The sequence below is a fragment of the Alexandromys fortis genome, unplaced genomic scaffold (assembly GCF_014885135.2).
Source record: "Alexandromys fortis isolate MF-2015 unplaced genomic scaffold, M_Fortis_MF-2015_v1.1 scaffold_42, whole genome shotgun sequence".
NCBI lineage: Eukaryota > Metazoa > Chordata > Mammalia > Rodentia > Cricetidae > Alexandromys > Alexandromys fortis.
In genome coordinates this window covers 6737651-6758099 of record NW_026067934.1, presented here as the reverse complement: position 1 = coordinate 6758099, position 20449 = coordinate 6737651, and the positions used below count along the sequence as shown (strand labels likewise).

General features: G+C 44.4%; 1 protein-coding gene across 1 annotated transcript in view; it reads right to left on the bottom strand.

The window, feature by feature from the left end:
* Stpg4 (sperm-tail PG-rich repeat containing 4) overlaps nucleotides 1-20449 on the bottom strand; it is a 47759-nt gene that overhangs the window by 15457 nt on the left and 11853 nt on the right. Inside the window, exons 4-5 of the mRNA XM_050145998.1 lie at nucleotides 17518-17582; nucleotides 16799-16853 (exon numbers count right to left, since the gene is read on the bottom strand). Of these exons, the coding sequence (XP_050001955.1) occupies nucleotides 16799-16853; nucleotides 17518-17582 (120 nt within the window). The remainder of the gene's footprint in view (nucleotides 1-16798; nucleotides 16854-17517; nucleotides 17583-20449) is intronic.

Genomic DNA, 20449 nt, shown 5'->3' with positions numbered 1-20449 from the left:
GGTACCTAGGTTCTGAACCGGTACTACTTCTGGTCTGGAACTTGGGCTGCTGGGGCTGGCTGCTGGCAGAAACCATCTCCCCTACTTATACCGTGATCACAGCCCAGACTAACTGCACAGGCTCCCCATCAGCAGCAGTGGCATTGGGGGCCCACACGTCTCTCCCTGCTGCTGAACTAGAAAACGACTTCACCGAAGTAAAACAGAAGGGAGCCAAAGGCCTCAAAGGGGACAAAGCCTGGAAAACCCCCCTCCCGGTTTTCCTGCTTCCGGCACATGTTGAGTCTTTTCTCTAAGACAACAAAAGCCACCTGTGTTCTTCCACTGAGTGTTGAGAGCTCAGTGGGCTTCTCTGTCAGAGCTTTGAGGGCAAGAATGTTTGGTGTGGGAGGTCCTTCTGTATGTGTGTTGCTTTCATTGGTTAATGAATAAAGAACTGCTTTGAGCCTATGACAGGGAAGAACAGAACTAGGCGGGGTAAGCTAGGCTCTATGCTGGGAGGAAGAAGGGTGGAGTCAGAGAGATGCCATGGATCCACCACTGGAGATAGACGTGCTAAAACTTTGCTGGTAGGCCACAACCTCATGGTGATACACAGATTAATGGAGATGGATTAAATTAAGATGTAAGAGTTAGCCAGTAAGAAGCTAGAGCTAATGGGCTAAGCAGTGACTTAATTAATACAGTTTCTATGTGATTATTTCAGGTCTAAGCTAGCAGGGTGGCTGGGAACCAAACAAGCAACCTCCTTGCAACAAATGTTGAGAGCAGTGCCGATGATGGAGGCCTGGCTTGTAAAGTCTCAGAGGGACGCAAGGCCTCTGCTGGGTCATTTGTATGAAGAATCTGCGGTTCTGGACAGTCGGAATTGAAAAATCAACTGTGATTAACAAGAGACCAGACACTAATGTAAAACCTTTATACACTGGGACAATTGAAACTGGTCGGCTGGAGCTGAGAAATTAGTGGTGATTAAGAAGGGACAAGCGTCACTGACTGAAATCTTCTGGGATGTAAGCACACAGAAGCCATGCTCCAGGGGTAGTCAAGGTTGTACTTCATGCTGGCAGCCGAACTTGGTAGGGTAAGAGTCACCCAGGTGGAACTGGTCTTGAAGGCATGAAGGGGTCATGGAGAGCAGCTGAGGTTTGGCACTGTGAGAGGTCAGGAGAGGCCATTGGTGAAGGTGCAGCCTCAATAGCAGTTGAAGGCCCAGGATTGAGGGGCCATGCAGAGAAGTTGAGACTTGGTACCATGAAGAGAGCCTAGGGGGAAGCTATTGGTGGAAGTGCAGCTCAGTAGCAGCAGAAGACCCCAGTGTTTTGGAGATGCCAGTAACATGGGATAACCACCAAGAACAGCAGCTGCAGTGGGGTGGAGCCAGCTGGAGCCTAGGAGACGGGCGGAGCTGTGACCCAAGCCCTTGGAGGAGCCCAGAAGATGGTGAGTGAGTCCCAGATAATTAGACATTGAGCTGTTTACCCTGTTGGGAGTTTGGTTTTGCTTTGTTAGGATTGTGACTGTGCCCTGGTTGTTCCCGTTTGAAAAAGTATTTGACTTAATTTTTGATTTTTACAAGAGCCCACAGCTGAAAGGCTTTGAATTTTTAAGAGAGATTTTGGATTTTTAAAGAGATTGTATATTTTAGAGAGACTAAACCTTTAATGCATTTGAATTTTGTAAAGACTTGTCACTTCTAAAGTTATGTTTTTTAGAGTGAGATCTTGGGGATAAATGAGAAAGGAAAGGTTTTGTCAGTCAATTGTGCAGGATGGTTTTGTATCAACTTGATACAAGCTAAAGTCATCTAAGAGAAGGGAGCCTCAATTAAGAAAAGGCCTCCACAACAAGAATGCCTCTAACCTGTGAACCCCACTTTCCCAAGGAGAGATGCTTCCTGGAATGTGGCGGGGGTGGAGGCTGCTCACCTAAGATAAACTGAATATTTTCGCTTCTGTAGACAAGCTTGACTGACCCAGCTCACAGGCTGTGTGCTTGATCACAAGGCAGGAAGTACCTCAGGACGCATGCTTGCCCCTGACTGAACGAAGGCAGGAAGTACATGCCCTTGTACATCTTTATAAGTCCCTGACTAATGTAGTTTGGCACCATAGTCTGGGAATTCTGGAGATGGACCTGGCTAATATCCAGGGTCCCGGCCAGTATTTAGTAAAGACTGCCTCAAATTTGGCAACAAACAAACAAACAAACAATAAACAAACGTCTCTGTATGATAGAAACCTGTAGGGCATTTCCTAGTGATTGATGGAGGAGGGCCCGGCCCACTGGGGGTACCATCCCTGGGCTGGTGGTCCTGGGTTCTATAAGAAAGCAGGCTGAGCAAGTCATAGGGAGCAAGTCAGTGAGTAGCATCCCTTCATGGACTCTGCATCAGCTCCTGTCTCCGCCTTCACATTCCTGCCCTCACTGCTTTTGATGATGAACTGTATATGGAACTGTGAATGAAATATGCTTTGGGTCATGTGTTTCATCACAGCAATAGTACACTCAAGACCTGTTTCTACAAGACCAATCCTGGCTGTGGTGTTTAGCCGCAGCACTGGCAAACTGACCAAGACACCACTGACCTTTACATTTGATTTTATGTTTTGCTCAGGCTAAGTTGGGATGGGTTTTTGTTCATTCTCCATCTTTTCTCCCCTTTTCTGGCCAGGTGATATTATAAGAAAGTGGCTCTGGAACGGCTTCACACTCCCCGCTAGACAGGAAACAACCCTGCTGAGGCTGGCACCACTGGAAGACTTGCACAGACTACATTTCAAGAAGAAGAGAAAAACCTGCCAGGATAGGCATTTTATTTTTAAATCCTAGTAGATCTGTGGCTATATTTGAAAAGTGTTTTTCAAAATCCGTTATCTACAGTGCAGCCCCTCCGTGGAGCCTGAACTGGGATCTGCCTCAATCACCCTAATTTCCAAGTTCCATCCAAGCAGAAATCAATTTTCTACTTTATTCAATCTGACCATGTTTATTAATTACCTTCTGTTCCCCGTGGAATTTCAAGCTGCCAGCTCAGTTTTTAATTGAACTCATTCCTTAAATCCAGGAACACCTGGGATGAGCCAGCTTCCTTTAATAAGGAGGATGCCACACTCAGGTACTCATAGCCAGGACATTTTCTCAACACAAACCACATGAAACTACCACTTGTCTCTGCTCTTCCCTGTTCTCCAGCCCCTTCCTTTCTCCTCATAGGGCTGTCAAGTTAAAGAACTACAGGAAGGACTGGAAATATGATCAACATCAATAGAGAAACCATGGTCATTTGACATCAAATGTGTTTCCACTAACAAGATATTATTTATTTTCTGTCCTCAAAAATTGTATTTTTTAAAAATCACAAGGCATTAGAAAAGAAATAACCACCTCCTTGAGTTACAGAATCACAATGGCAGCGAAATAATGGAAAACTTTACCAAGTCATAGACTTCCGCAATGCCAGCAAAATAACCAACCATTTTACCAAGTTATAGACTTTCCCAATGACAGGAAAGCAATTTGGCTCATATTTCCTGGCTTTTCATATCTCTTCCACATTAATCCCATAATTTGTATATTATTTGTACGCTGCATTTTTCTTTTTAAAAAAGATTTACTTATATGTATGTATGTATGTATGTGTGCTTGAGGTATGTGTGTGCACCAGGTACATGTGGTACTTGTGAAGGCCAGGAGGGGGCGCCAGAGCTTCTGGAACCAGAGTTGACAGACAGTTGTGGGTGCTGGGAATCAGTCTTTGGTTCTCTAGAAGATCAGCCACTGCTCTTAACTGCTAAGTCATTATTTCTCTAGGACTGTCCACAACATTTATTTATTTATTTATTTATTTATTTATTTATTTATTTGTAGGGTCACACTACAAAATCCTGGATGCCTGGTACTCATGATGTAGACAAGGCTGGTCCTGAATTCACAGAGGTCTGTGTGCCTCTGACTCCTGAATGCTGGAGTTTTAAACTGTACATTAATACATCAAAGTTTGTGATGCCATTTTATAATGTTCACAGTAATCACTATAATGACTTCAAGCAATCATTTGGGGATACATAAAATTATTTAAAGATCGATTCCTTCCTTCTGGCAACTGACTTCTTATTATAAACAGTTCCTTGATGGTGCATTTGTGTTTTAGTTTCCTTTTCATTTTGGTTTTCTTTTAAGAGAGGGTCTTGCTAGGCAGTGGTGCACACCTTTAATCCCAGCATTTGGGAGGCAGAGACAGGTGGATCTCTGTAATTTCAAGACCTACCTGGTCCACAGAGTGAGTTTTAGGACAGGCTCCAAAGCTACACAGAGAAACCCTGTCTTGGGGGGGGGGGAAAGATAGGGTCTTATTTAGCTTAGGATGGTCTGGGACTTTGATGTACCCAGTACTGGTATCTTATCTTATCTCTTGGTAGTCCTCCTTCCAACGCCCAGGTGCTGGGATTCCAGGCATGAGCTCCCAGGCCCGGCTCCTTTGATAATATGATTGACTATTTCTGCATCTGAGAGAAGGACTATCTAAGTGGGATTAGTGAGGTTGTTTTGGTAAGGCTTTTGGTCCTGGGGGATCAAACCTAAGCCCTCCCACATGCAATTGAGCTCAACTGGAGGTTCTCAACCTGTGGGAGATCCCTTTGGACTGTTAAATGACTCTTTCACAGGGGTTACAGATTCCATATCCTATATAACAGATATTTACATTATGATTCATAACAGTAGCAAAATTACAGTTGTGAAACAGTAATGAAATATTTCATGGTTGGGGTCACCACAACGTGAGGAACTGTATTAAAGGGTTGCAGCACTGGGAAGGTTGAGAGCCACTGAACTAAGCCCACGCTCTCACAGGTTGGTTGGTGTGTGTGTGGTTAGGTATGGGTGTCTGCACTTATGTACCTGAACCACATGCATGCCTGGTGCTGGGGGGGGGAGGGGGGGCTGGAAAACTGTGTAGACGCCCTGGAACTGGAGTTACAGTTCTGAGCCTCTGTGTGGATGCTGGCCCTGAACCTGTATCCTTCTAACCACTGAGCTGTCTGTCTACTGATGGTCACAGTTTGCTGTTGGTTTATGTTTGGTTGGTTGCTTGTTTTCAAAACAGGGTTTCTCTATATAAGCCCTGGAACTTCCTCTGTAGACCAGGCTGGCCTCGAACTCACAGAAATCTGCCTACCTCTGCCTCCCGGGTGCTGGGATTAAAGGTTTGCGCCACTACCACTGGCTTGGTCACTGTGTTTTGCAAAGGGTTGCACTGATGTTGTACCCCTACAGTGGCAGACAAAACAAACTCTGGGTTGCTGCAGCCCGCATGCCAAGCAGACAGTAAGGATTTTTTTTTAAAGAAAAATGGAAGTTTCCTTACCCCAAATTTCCCTAACAGGAATACTAAATAAAGCTATCAGCAGCTCCACATGTCCGAAACAGTTGTCAGAATATCTGATATGTGTGCCCATATTCTGAAGCAGTCAGGATGGGATATAATTGTGAATTTTTTTTAGAACAATAGTTTTCTTTAGGTCATTTGTAAAGCCAATGAGATGGTTAAAGAGAAGATGCTCCCATGGAGACCAACAGTGGCCTCCTTCAGGTCCCAGACTGGGATGACACGGTCTCAGTGCTGTGTCTCTCTAGAGACATCTTGGTCTAAGGAACTGCTCCTCTAGCCCTGGGTGTGTAGTGCTTGGTCTTTATCACAGCGCCAACAGCAAAACACGATCATCTCTCTGAGGGTGAAAAAAAGGCCCTTTGCTCATGTCCCCTGGCATCTACCCAAAAACATACTTCAAGACCCTCTTTACCTGGGACAAAAGAACCACACTGATCTATTAGGGGTCATTATTTTAACAACTAAACCATCAATAGGTGCACAGTCTTATTATATCTGTGATTTGAGGTTAAAAACCATTTTCCAACCAAACTCCCAAATACTACTTCTGAGCAACTCCCACACTTCGGGAATGAAATATAAACATTTACTTATTGAATCTCCTGACACAGAATAAGAAACCTGCAACAGGTGTGTGTGTGTGTGCATGTGTGTGTGTGTGTGCATGCATGCATGTGAGCACAGTGAGAATGATTTCTCCAAGCTGGATGCTTTTTGTTTTCAAGTTCAAAGTCAATTCACTTTGTTTTCTTTTCAGCTTCCTCCCTCCCTCCCTCCCTCCTNCCCTCCCTCCCTCCCTCCCTCCCTCCCTCCCTCCCTCCCTCTCTCCCTTCTTCCCTCTTGCTTCACTTCTTTCCTTGCTTCCACATTTTTTCCCTTTTGATGCTAAAGATTGAACCTAGGGCCTCAACTCCACTGAACTACAAAACAAACCTCATTAACATGGTTTTTAAAATAAGACAAGTGGAAGTTGGGGCTAGTGGGTAGGGAAGGCAGTCATGAGGAGTTGGAGTGGACACAGAGGACAAGGGGGCAAATGGGTCAAAGTTCATTCTCTACATGTATAAGAATGTCATCATGAAATCCATTGTTAGTGTCATTAACATATGCTAATTAAATTTTTTTTTAGGGGCTGGAGGGATGGCTCCATGGTTAAGAGTACTGGCTGCTCTTTCAGAGGACCTGGGTTCAATTCCCAGCATCTATGTGGAAGGTCCCAGCTGTCTGCAAATCCAGTCCTACATGATCCAGTGTCCTTTACTGGCCTTCACAGGTATCGCACACACATGGAAAAGGACCGATGTGCAGGAAAAACATCAATACACATCAAATTTTTAAAAATGAAAAAAAGTAAAGCATTTAAAAATATTTTATCAAATGTAGGATTTTAGCGAGCCTTCGGAGGGCATAGGATGCCCGCTGAAAGCATTCTCTTATTCCTGGTTTTGAGTTAAAGCTGTGGACTCACGTTCTTTCCTGGCAGACAGCATTCTGAGCCTGTGACACGGGCTCCATGGCACCAAGGCACATGGTGTTTTAGTTTTTGCAAACCTTTTCCTAGCAGTTGTACAACTTGACTTGAAAGTTGAGTTCCTGGACGGCCAGGGCTACACAGAGAAACCCTGTCTCAAAACAAACAAAAGAAGCGGGCAGTGCCACAGCAGCAAGGTCTGGCAGTGTGGACAGGGAGAGAAGAAATCAGAAATCAGGATAAAACTTGTCTATCAATTTTACAGAAACATATTCAAATATGCTGTGCCATTATTCATGAATTCACGATGGTAACAGGATAAGTTCACCCATTATATATTTTAAAAAATAAAATTACGTAAAATAATCTACTCTGCTTTCCTGTGGCTCCAGTTAGCTTTTCTAGGGGCTGAATATAATCCACAGTCAGTGAACAAGCCTCATCGAGAGGAGAAACAGCCGCGCAAGCGTATTTTATGCCTAACTTTGTTCTAAAAAGGAGAAGATGACCCGGCTGAGGTCTGTCTGTGCTGGATTGCCTGAGGTCTGCAGGTCGTATTTCTGGTGACCGCAGGCTTCACACACAAGGCGGTAACTTGTGCTGAGTCAACAGGGCTCAGGTGGCACTGTGACCTTACCATGTAACTAGACCCAAACACTTTTGAGAAGAATTAGAGAGTTAAATGTTTTATTAACTGGGTGTGGAAGGACATGTCTTTAATCCCAGCACTCAGGAGGCAGAGGCAGGTGGATCACTGAGTTTGAGGCCAGCCTGGTCTACATAGTAAGTTCTGAGCCAACCCCAAAACTACATAAGACTCTGTCTTTTAAAAGAAAAAAAAAATTAAAATTTAGAAGGAAATTAAAAAACATTTAAATCAAAATTTAAATCTAAATCTGTAGTTTTAAAAAGGGAAAGAAATATAGATTTTATCCCTCTGTTTGACACATCCAAACACTGTCTGAAGAGTCGGGTGTGGGGAACAAAGCCAATCCTCTCATTCCCTGAGGCCTCTGGGCCAGTAGGAGGTAACAGTAATTTGCTGACATAAAAATTTTGTGTTTTGACCTTTTGTACAAATAAAACTAAAGAGTAAAACTAAAAAGTAAAGCAAAATCCCCAAAAACCTTCAGAAAATATACATGTTAATATCTTTTTGCTCTAGAATTTATACAAATCAACAACAGCAGAAGAATACTAATAAAACTCACCTGGTGACTGATCATGGAAGGATGGTGGCATCAAAAAACAGTAAGAAATGTTCCCTGAAGTCTGCACACTCTAACATCCTTCCCAAAAGGAAACAGTGATGGTTTGAATAAGAATGCCTCCCAAAGGGTCGAACATTTGAATGCTAGTCGCCAGGGAGCAGCCAGTGCTACTTCAGAGGATTAAAAGGATTAGAAGATACGGCCTTACTGGAGGAAGTGTGTCACGGGGGCGGGCTTTAAGTTTCAAAGGCCTATGCCTCAAGTCCTTCCTCCTGCCCCCCCCCATACAAATCAGTTTCTCAGCTACTCCAGCACCTGCCATGATGATAAATGGACTAAACCTCTGAAACTGTAAGCCAATCCCAGTTAAATATTTTTCTTTATAAGAGCTGTCGTGGTCACGGTGTCTCTTCACAGGGATAGAACTAAGACAGAAGACAAGAGTGAAGAGCGGGGTGAGGCAGCACACAGGTGTAACCCATCCCTTGGGAGATGGAAGCAGGAGGTCAGGGGTCATCATCAGCTACATCAAAGCTGGAGGCCAACCTGGGCTGCATGAAAGTTTGTCTCAAAAGTAAACATCTCCCCAGCACCCATGAGCGCGGGCAGGCTGGCATGTCCGTCAGCTTTTCTCCCTTGGGCTGGAATGATCATCAAGCACTCACTGAGAACAAAATGCAAACCCACTTCGAAGGGAAACATGGGCTTTCCCATGAAATGCAACATTCCCCGAAGGGAGGCAACGGTGAAGCCCCAGATGGCAGGCGCGCAGGGAAAGCCTTTGGTGGAGCCGTGAGAACTGGCAGACTTAGCCTGGCCGACGAATGATAAAGACGGGGAGAGACGAGATTACGGGCACTATTAGGATTTCAAAAAAGAAGGACTTGAACTGCCAAATTACTGAGAGAAGCCTTTAGGAAAATATAACTTCGAGTGGGCTTTTTATTTGCTGTTTTGTTTTTCCTAAGGTCAAATACAAAATGTGCAGCGGGGAGGAGGGACACAACACACACTTGGAATCCTGGCACCAGAATGCTCAGACAGGAGGATCGAGAGTTCAAGGCCAACCTGGGCTACTGAGTAAAACCCTTCTCAGAAATAAAATCAAATTACAAAACACAGAGACATGGGATGACTTGGGGAAAAGCACTCACTACATAATCCCGGAGACCTGATTTAATCCCCGGGACCCACGAAGGCAAGAATTGATTCTCAGAACTTGTCCTCTGGCCCGTACGGGTGGACCACAGCACTCCTGCGCCCAGCCTCACACACACAAAGACGACATCATGCTATCACAAAACATTATCAGAAAGGCTGGGACGCCCACTCATTTCTCTCTATTCTCACACTTTTACTAAGTTTTCAATTTGGGTCTGACCAGATGACTTTGCGGGGGTGGGGAGGACTTGCTACCGTCCTGTCAACCGCGGGACAGTTTCCAGGGTCCACATGGTGGAAGGAGAGAACCAATTCCTACAAATTGGGTCTGATCTTGGTTGGACCTTTACACGTGTATGTGCACATGCACACACATACACACAAATGAACGTAATTTTAAAAAAAATTTTTGAGACCATGAATTTAATAAATACAATTTGGAAAAAAATTGGTAGCAAAAGCCTTATAATGAAAACCAAAAGTCTAGCCCAGTGCCTCTCCAATTTCATTGCCTGAGGCGTGTTTTTGTTTTTCTTTTCTAAGAGTGTCTGACACGGAGCCCAGAAAGGTGAGTGCAGAATTTCATTGACGCCACACTTCGCCGCCCCATCTCATGACTAACTCTCAGAAACAGCTTCCCACGTGTCCTTTAAAGAACCTCAAACCAGCTTGCTTAGGTCTTAGCTGTCCTCCGGGCAGTGGTGCGGTTCTGCTGTTATTTCCTGACTTCTGTTGTAGAAGTTACCTACTGACTGCTTTTTGGAATGCATGGGAGTGTGGCTCTCACCCCTCCGCCCTCTGAACACAGAAATCATCGGCTGTTTACTAGATGCACAGTACGCCTGGCTGGGCTAAGTAACACTGTGATTTCTCTCTTTTCTCTTTTGCTTCCCAGCCGTTTGTTTTACTTGGAGTTATTAGGGTCCTTGTTTTTTTGTTATTTGCTTTCTTCACTTGTGCAAGTTGCTGGACATGTTTTCTTATCCCTCCCCCGTGAAGTCAGGCATTCTCCAGCTCCCTTTTCCTTAGCAACAGTCCCCTGGGTGTGCTCTGCTTTGAGTCTCCATATAAATTGTTCAACTTGCTGCGGAGTGGTCCAGCTGCACATCTGCTCACTGTTCTTCTGGGTCCCATGCCTTCTTCCAAGATATGCCCCTTGTTTTGCTGATTTTACCACTTGGAGCATCTTTTTTAAAGGTGTTTGGGAGGTCTTGTGTTTTTTATGTTTGGAAGCGTTTTGTGGAGGTCAGAGGAAGCCTAGAGCCCTGATCCTCACCTTCTTCTGTGCTGGACAGTGTCATGCCAACTCGACACAAGTTAATGTCATCTGAGAGGGGGGAGCTTCAGTTAAGAAAACGCCTCCCCCCAAAGCCTGTAGGGCATCTTCTTATTAGTGATGTGGGAGAGCCCAGCCCACTATGGGTGGTACCACTCTGGGGCTGATGGTCCTGGGTTCTAAGAAAGCAGCTTGAGGAAGTCATGGGGAGCAAGCTAGGAAGCAGCACCCCTCTCCAACCTCTACATTAGCTCCTGCCTCCAGAGTCCTGCCCTGACTTCCTTCAGTGATGAGCAGTAACATGGAAATAGACGTCAAATAAACCCTGTCCTCCTCGGGTTGCTTTGGTCACGGTGTTTCGTCACAGCGGCAGAAACCTGAACTAAGACATCGTTGCTGTTCACTGTCCCATATGCCAAACCGACTCACAGGTTTCTGTGGATTCTCGAGTCTCCATCCCAAACTCTGCCTTAGGAGCCCTGGGGTTGAAGACGTGCACTACTGTGCCCAGCTCTCCCTGGGTTCTGAGGATTCAAACTTGGGTCTTTGTGTTTGCATGGCACATGCGTCACTCACCACGTCTGCCCCTCAGCCCCACCATGTTTGGGGACGTTTTTATCTCATTCACACCTGCCTGCTATCTTGGTTGGACATAGACTCCTGCGCTGACAGCTAGCTCTCTTTCTCATCTCTCTCTGGATAGCAATTGTATTACTAAGAAAATCTTCCTCTGCTGTTCACAAAATTCTGTCTAAAGTTTCCACACTTATCTCATCTGCCTGATAGAAACACGGGCACATACATGTCTGGGATACTGTGGTGGTTTAAATAGAAATGGCCCCTATAAACTCGTATGTTTGAATGCTTGGCCCATAGGGAGTGGCCCTCCTGGGAGGGGTGGCCTTGTTGAAGGAAGCCTGTCATTGTGGAGGTGGGCTGTGAGGCTTCCTACATTCAAGTCATGCCCAGTCTCCTCCTGCTGCCTGGGCATTGAGATGTAGAACTCTCCTCTCCTCTCCTTCTCCAGCACCATGTCTGCCCGCATGCTGCCATGCTTCCCACCATGATGATAATGGACTCTGAAAATGTAAGCCAGCCTCAACTAAATGTTTTCCTTTGTAAGAGTTGCTGTGGTCATGGTGTCTCTTCATAGCAATAAAACCCTAAGACAGATTTACTGAGGTCAGCCCGTTCCTCAGCACTGCACTGAGCTTCCTGGGATTGTTCCAGAGGATAAACTCCATTACTACTTTAAATTCTTTCTTCTTTGTGGTTGGTGGGGTAGAAGGACACTGAGTATTGAATCCACGGTCCTTCACAAGCTAGGCAAATATGCTACCATTCACCTATACATATGTCTTGCCACGTATAGCCTTTCTATATAACCCAGGCCAGTCTTGAACTCCTGGACTCAAGCAATTCTTTTGCCCCTGCCTCCCAAGTGGCTGGGACTGTAGGCATATGCCATTTCACTAATTTCACTAGTCTTTTGCCCAAGGGGAAAGGTTCAATGGCCAGCATTTCATATGTGGAGGGGGCTAGGTTCCAGATCAAATTCCTCTGTACACAGTTCTAACTAATTCCACTCCTCCAAACACCTAGCTCCCACATAATGTTAGGGGACAAACACGTAGCAACCAATGGACTGTGGCCCCAGATCAGCTTCTATGGCCTGAAGATCGTGGTGATTCCTTCAGCCTTTAGCTCATGTTTTTGGGATCATTATGGGCTGAGTTTAAGTCTTATCTCTCTCTTTAGTAATCATGTGACTTTAGGTAATAAATTTCCACAATTAATTTCTGCTTACCAGATAGAGATAAGTAAATGCTATCTCTTTGTGTGATGAGGAGTGACTTAGACAGGCTATGGCCAATACAGAAGACCATACTTAAATCAGAAACCAATGCAGTTAGCTTCTGAAGATACTTCCAGGTCTATGGCCAATACAGAAGACCATGCTGGAGCCAGAAACCAAGGCACAGTTAACTTCTGAAGATACTTTCCAGGTCTGGGTCCCTAACAGTTCTATAACTTTCATGGTAATTCCTAGGAAAATTAAATTAAATGATTAAAGTCAGCCACATGATTTTTTTCAGATAAGAAACTGGATTACAATGGCCTAAGTAGAAGAGTTTATGACTTTATCTTGCATTCATCACCAGAAAGTTGACAGTAAGTTCTCCTCACAAGCATCCTGTGCTTGCACGCTCCACACCTCAAAGCATCCTGTGCTTGCACGCTCACACCTCAAAGCATCCTGTGCTTGCACGCTCATACCTCAAAAGCATCCTCACTTGCACACTCACACCTCACAAGCATCCTGTGCTTGCATGCTCACACCTCAAAGCATCCTGTGCTTGCACGCTCATACCTCACAAGCATCCTCACTTGCACACTCACACCTCACAAGCATCCTGTGCTTGCATGCTCACACCACAGGCCATTGTCTTCCATGACTGGGATCAAAAGACTTTGCTCTAGGCAACTTACAAGTTTATAGGCCTAAACCAAAGCCACAGCTGCTCCAGGAATGTGTGTTCAGGACAGACATGAATCACAGTCCCAGGCTAATTCTTTGCCTGTGAACATTTTCCCTGAAAGTATTCTTTTCCCTTTTCAGAAGGTCGGGATGCTCCAAGTTCGCGAAATGATTTTATTCAGAAGATGGAATGGATAAAGTAGTGTCTGAGAAGAGACCAGGGCAAGGACCTCCACAAAAGCAACATTCCAGAATACTTGCAAAGAATGTTAGTCAAGTATCTTGTGCTACTTTGTCCCTTCATCTGGCTGTAGAATCTCAGACACGGAGTCTCCACATCTCATGTTAGGAGACATGAAGCCTCCAAAAAGGAGCCACCTTCAAGTCTAGAAGGAGGGGAACCAGTGTGTCCTATCAAGATGTTGGCATACCGCAAGACATAGCCAAGGTAAGGATGAAGGAGTGTTCCAGGAAGAGTGTGCATGAGGCTGAGAGGCGTTATTTACACTACAAGAGGACAACAGAGTATTGTGGGTGCAGCAGGGACGCCTCTGCAGAGGAGAGAAACATAAAAGCAACCGATGAATTGCTGTTGCCAGTGTTTTTAGGAAGAAGTTCTTAGGGGTTTGGGTTTGGTTGGTTGATTGGTTTTGTTTTGTGAAGCTGGAGTCCTTAACAAACTAAACAAAATTAAAGCAGTTGTTGATGGCAAGAGAATGAAAAGTTCCAGAATATATGACTTGACAAGAAGCAAAATCAAAATGTATCAAATGTTATGTGTGTTTGTGTGTGTGTGTGTGTGTGAGGGTTAATGACAGCTACAAGTTCACACTCCATACAGAGAGAACTGAGACATCACGCCTAAGGGTTTAAAAAGTAGTTGTATAAGAAATATGGATGAAGATACCAGAAGAAATAGCTAAGATAATTGATGATGAATAGCCTCAAGGAAGTGGAAATAGAAGGAAGAGATAGGGAAAGGCCCTGTCTTTTGTTATGATCTATGGCATCAACTGACATTTAACATATGAGTATTATTTTCAGCGAGAATAAAAATACTTTAAGAAATCATATTTGACCTTTTTCCCCAGTCTGATGACCAGTCATACTCTGGCATTGCATAAGGAATAGTGTTCTTTAGAAGATTGGTTTTTTACATTGATCCATGTAATATTGGCATTGTGTAATTGTTGTTAGGATGGCTACAGCTGAGGCTCAGCTGGAAAGACCCATTATTGTGCTTCCAGAGGACCTGAGTTCCGTTTTCAGCTCCCATATCAGACGGCTCACAACCAGCTGGAACCCCGCTTCCAGAGACCTGACGCCTTCTCTGTATTCCATGGTCATTCCAACATATGCGAGTGTGTGTGCTCACACACACACAGTGTAAATAAAAAATAACTATAAATAAATAAAATTTTGTTTAAAAAACAAGCTAATTAATAAATACATTACCTCCTAGCTATCATTTTGTATAAAAACAAAGTATTTTCTTGATAATTTTCAACAGTATAGTGCATTGTTATTAATTAAAGTCACGATATTGTACAGTGAATCAATATTTTTTTCTCTTTCTTCTTTCTGTCTTCCTTTCCTTTTTAGATACCGATGGTTCAGGCTAGGCCCTTTCATATGCCAGACAGGCACTGTACCATTGAGTTAAGTCCACAATTCCAAATTACATTGTGTGTGTGTATTTAAGTGTATATATATGTGTGGTGTGTCTAAAATATTTTTATAAAAAGTAAAAGAAAAATAGACAACACCCCCCCCCCAGAAAATCAGCACCAAGAGCAATGGCTGAGGTGAACCAGGTCCTGCAGTCCTCGGCTTTGGGCTTGATTCTTAAAGACAATGTGGGAACTTGGAGAAGCTACAGATACCCTAGAATCTGTGCACAGAGCATGATGATCCACTCTGGTGAGAGCTGAAAACACTAGAAGGTGGCAGACATGCAGACAGTAGGCGGGTTCCAGAGGGAACAAGCGTCGGTCAGGAGTCCCATTATGGTCATTCTATTATGTTTTGGCAAAAGAAAAATTAATATTTTAAAAATTTATTGTGTTCTTCCAACATCCTGAAAATTGAAGTGAGACCAGATGAAAAAATGGACTGATCAATTAGGAAAAGGAAATTTCCAAACAACAGCCAGACTACGGCACGATGGCTGCTGGCTGACTTTTGCTGCGTTTACAATGAGAGCGCGCAAGGGGGTGAGCAGGAGGCTTTGGAAAATGTGCAGTTTGATGAAAAAGGAGTGTGGATACTGTTAAAGCTGTAGGCAAAGCAAGTGCTACAGACAAAGCAGCAGCAGTTAGAGATCGGAGACACAGGAGACATCATGTACTTCCCACTGGGACAATAAGAGAGATGCCATGGGGACAAGACCCCAGATGTAGAAAGAGCCAGGAAGTAAAACTAAAAACACATTCAAAAGACTTCTCATTTAAAAAGACTCAGAGTGCCTTGCTGGAAATGGGGTACAAAGTTTATTTTTCATTTACTTTTTATAAAAATATTTTTAGACGTATTTAAGCATATGAGTGTTTTGCCTACATGTGTGTACATGCACCATGTGCATGGCTGTTACCCGCGGGTTTAGTCACACAGGTACTCGGAGCTGGTAGAAAAGCTTGGCAGTATCCACGTGGCTCTGGTTTTGTGGGCATGCAGACCACAAAAGGGATGGATCAGCAAGGCTTGCACCAAGGTTCTAGAGAAAAGCCCGGGAGGCCAGGCAATGTGTAGCCAGGTTGTGTTTCCTGCAGGTAGCCCCTGAAGGACTGCGCAGAGTGCCTGGAAGCAAGCCTGAGCTGCAACAGAGGCCCCGGGATGCTGGAGATGCCAAGAACACCAAGGGAAACTGCAGGCACCCAACCAGGCTGCACTAAAGTCGCACAGGCTGCAAATGCCAAGCTCTGTGAATGGGGAACTCTAGGGCCATCAGAGCCCAGGTGATTCCACTATGTGCCCAGTGTGTTTCTTCTGCTGGGCTTGGCTCTTGCTTTGGTCTGACTTCTCCCCGTGATTCTTTACTCTGTCATTGAATGTTGAGAATACATAACTTGTATTTTTACCTTACTGGGGCTCACATCTAAGAGTTTGTCTTGAGCATCCAAAAGGACTTTGAATATTTGAACAGTGTTGGAATTGCTGAGGCTATCAAAGGGGTCGGGACAGGCTGAAGTTAGACTAAATTAATTTTGCGTTCTGAACCGGCCATGAGTCTTGAGGGTCCAGTACCAGAATACTATGGCTCGAAAGTCAATGGCCCCCATAGACTCATGTATTAGATATCCAGTCCCCAACTTGTGCCATTATTTTGAAGGCTGTGGAGCCGTTAGGAGATAAGTAAGGGCTGACTGAGGGAAGCAGGTCCCTGGGGGCAAACCTTTGACGCCTGTCCCCACTTCTGGTTCTGGCCCGCTATTTCACCCATGGTCTGAAATGACATTAGGGTTCACGCTTGGTACTGTACATTCTGTGACTATGAGCATGGTGTGAACAAGCCAGTGTTGCATGCTTCCGCACCATAAACCCAGCCATGCCTTCCCACCAGGATGCCTTCTCCCCCGCCCCCCGGAATGTGCCACAGCCTCTGAAACTGGACCAAAATGAAGTCCTTCCCCCACCTAGGTTGTTTTGGGCAGGTATTTTGTTACAGATATGTAGAATGTAGCTAACATGTATAACTTGTATCGACTGCCTTATTCATTCATTCATAGCTTACTATTATGTGAGCAAAATGATAACACATTAGGAGCAAGCAATAAGTCCATTTTGCATGCACACTCTACGCTTTACTTACAGGTGTGAAATAGTTTGGTGGGAATCTTTGAACTGCTGAACGAAATACGAAACTCCTATATGTAAAAAAAAAAAAGAAAATTAAAAATATGGTTTTCTAAATCTGGTTTTTTAAAGTGAAGATCTTTGCTAATTCATTTCTCATCTCTCATTAACTTCTTTAAAACACTAATTTGGACATGAGGTGCATGGTGAAATTCACCATGTGCTGGTCCATAATCACACATGTACATGATCACACATGTACACGACCACACATGTACACGACCACACATGTGCACGACCACACATGTGCACGATCACACATGTACACAATCACACATGTACACAATCACACAGGTACATACTCACACATGTACACGACCACATATGTACATAATCACACTTGTACATAATCACATGTACACAATCACACATGTACATAATCACACATGTACATGATCACACAGGTACATAATCACGTAGGTACATAATCACACAGGTACATAATCACACATGTATGCGACCACATATGTACATAATCACACATGTACATGAACACATATGTACATAATCACACTTGTACACAGTCACATTTGTGCGTTAATCACACAGGTACATAATCATACATGTACATGATCACACATGTACATAATCGCATATGTACATAATCACATATGTACATATCACATATGTAAATGTGAGGTCCGTGTGAGCTCCACAGTCGCTCCATGGGCTTACCTGGAAGAACTCTTGGGAACAGGTGCGGGGAGTAACTCGTACTGTCCTGGGCAAAGCTGAAGCGACTGCACAGAAGGACAGACACAACAACAGATTAATACAGCTCGCTAGTGTGCCTGCCACATTCTCCTCGTCCATAGCCTTTGACGGTACAGCCACACAGCATTTCCTCCATGGTTTCCCTGCTCCTGGGAAAGGTGCACTTTCAAAAGCGGAGCTTCGAAACAGTCAGCATAGATTTGTTTTTCACATATACGTATACGTATGTCATTTGTCTGTTTGTTTGACACAGGCTCTCACTGTGCAACTTCGGCTGTGTGGGGACTCGATGTATAGACCAGGCTGGCCTTAAAGTCACAGAAATCTGCTTGCCTCTGCCACATCCACCTCCCTGTGCTGAGATTAAGAGCGTGTAGTACTATGCCTGCCCCCCCAGCTACATAAGTTTAAAACCTTGTTAATAGAATTTTTTGGTTCACAATAGAATTGAGCAGATACAATGCTCCCCACAGCTCCCTTGCCATACAAATGCGCAGGGTTCCCATCAGCAGCACCCCCACCAGAGCAATAGACTTGCTTAGGCCGCTGAACTCGCGTCACACATGGTTTGCCCCAAAGGTTCATCGTGACACAAGGGTTCAATCTTGGCATTGAACATTCTGTGAATTTAGACAAACGTACAATAGTTGACACACACCACCATTGTAGATGAAACAGAGAATTTCTCCTACCTTGAGATCTGTGCTCTGCCTGGTCGCCCTCTTCTCCTCCTGATTCTTGGCAGCCATAGCTATTACCACCTCCACGGTTTGCTCCCCCCCGACCCGTGTCATATTGAGACAGAGCAGAATGGGACTGCCACTCTTGCTGAGATTCATCTCTAGGATGTAAGCTGTCTTAGAGAGGTGAGAGACCACATACGGGAGCTGTTCCCCTCCTCCACACTTCCTTGCAATAATTGGCATAGGCAACTTGTCTTGACCACTGTATTATGATCTTTCTGAGGTAACAGTTGAGAATTTCTACCATCTTTTGTGAGCTAGCCACAGATCAAAACAATACACACGCCCAGACGGTCATGTCAGGGACAAGATCAACAATGGCCTAGGCTGAAGCACAGACAAGCTGTGCGAAGAATCCTGCAGGCCTGTGCAATGCCCTCTTGTCTGTAAAGATTTGCTCCTGGCATCCTTAACAACCAGCTGGAGACTTCCAAGCTTGTATCAACCATGCATGAGCACAGCCCCAGAAAAGCCTCATTTGCATGGGGCTCTTGATTTCCTGGTTTCTGTCCCGAGTTAAGCAAAAGAACCCAAGGCTGAGATAGAAACACTCAGAGCCGGCAAAATAATAATAGGGCTTGTGGCTCAGGAGGTAGAGGGCTTGTGGCTCAGGAGGTAGAGGGCTTGCTGAGCAGACAGAAAGCCTTGGGTTCCATCCCTGGCACAGCACAAAGTCCACGAGGTTCCACCTGTCACTCCACCACTCAGGAGGTGGGGATAACTTAAGGGTCAGGCCAGTGTGGGCTATACAAGACTGTCTGAAAATAATAAATAGTGGAATAAAGGCTACTGACATCAAGCTGATGATAATATAATTAGAATCACATAGGATGCCATCTTCTCAGATCAGCTTCTTTTACTTAATATAGATTTAGCTTTTCTGTATGTCTTTCTATGACTTGAAAACTCACTTCATTTTAGAGCTGAATGCTATTCTGTTGTCCGGATGTAGCACAGTACAACTTTGTTACGTACTGAAGAGCATCCTGCTGCTTCTCAGTCTTGACAAGAATGAGTAAAGCTTCTATGAACAGCATATGGGTTTGGTGTGTATGTGTGTGTGCATGTGTGTGCGTGTGATTTCAAATCCTACAGGAAATGAGGCATGGAATGGCTGAATCTCATGGCAGGGTAATGTAAGACAGCGGAAAAACTCTTCTAACATGGCTTCACCACTGTCAGTTCCCACTTGCTACGGACCAGCGTAGTTCTTGCTGTTGGTACTTGGTGGTGTCTGTGTTCTGGCTTGGTGAGCAGTGGGATCACACTGTAGGGTTAACTTTTGAGTGTCATTTTCCTGATGACATACAAACGTATTTGCCACCTGCATATCTTCTTTAATGTCTGCTAAGGTATTTGGCCCATTTTTTTTTTTTTTGATCGAATGGTTTCTCTTTACCTTCATGAGCAGCTGTGTGCCACCACACGAGTGCAGAGGTCAGAGGACACCATCCACGAGTCAGGGTGGCAAGTACCTCTACCCACTGAGCCATCTCATCAGCCTTGAGCTACTTTCTTACTGTTGTGTTTTTAGGAGTTTTTTTGCATATTATTTTATTTTAGTTACTAGATTTTTTATATGTATGAATATTTTACATGCATGTGTGTCTGTGTACCATATACATACATGGCACCAACAGAGGCGAGAAGAGGGCACCATATCCCTTAGAACTGGAGCTACAGACAGTTGTGAGCCACCATGTGGGTGCTGGGAATTGAACCTGTGTCCTCTGGAAGAGTAGCCAGTGCTCTTAATTGCTGACGCATCTCCCTAGCGCCTTCTGATAGTGAGGGTTTTTTTTGTTGTTGCTTTGTTTTGTTTTGTTATCATAAATGGGGTTTAATTTTGGAAAATACCTTCTCTTTTTCTAATTTTCCGTGTTCTTCTCCCCTCTAAGTTCTGAGCATTCTCTACTCTCCTGTTCCCCCCTCCCTTAGCATAACGCCTTTAGTCTTGTTCTTTAACTTTGGCTAGTGGTTGCCTTTGACCTCTGCAAAGCACATTCATGAGGAAGGAATCCCGGCACACAGGAGGACCAATAAATCAAAGCCAGCGTCCACAATATAATGAAATATAGCAAGTAAGTAAATAAATAAAGAAATAAGCTGGGTATGGTGGCACACACTTTTTTTTTTTTTTTTTTTTTTTT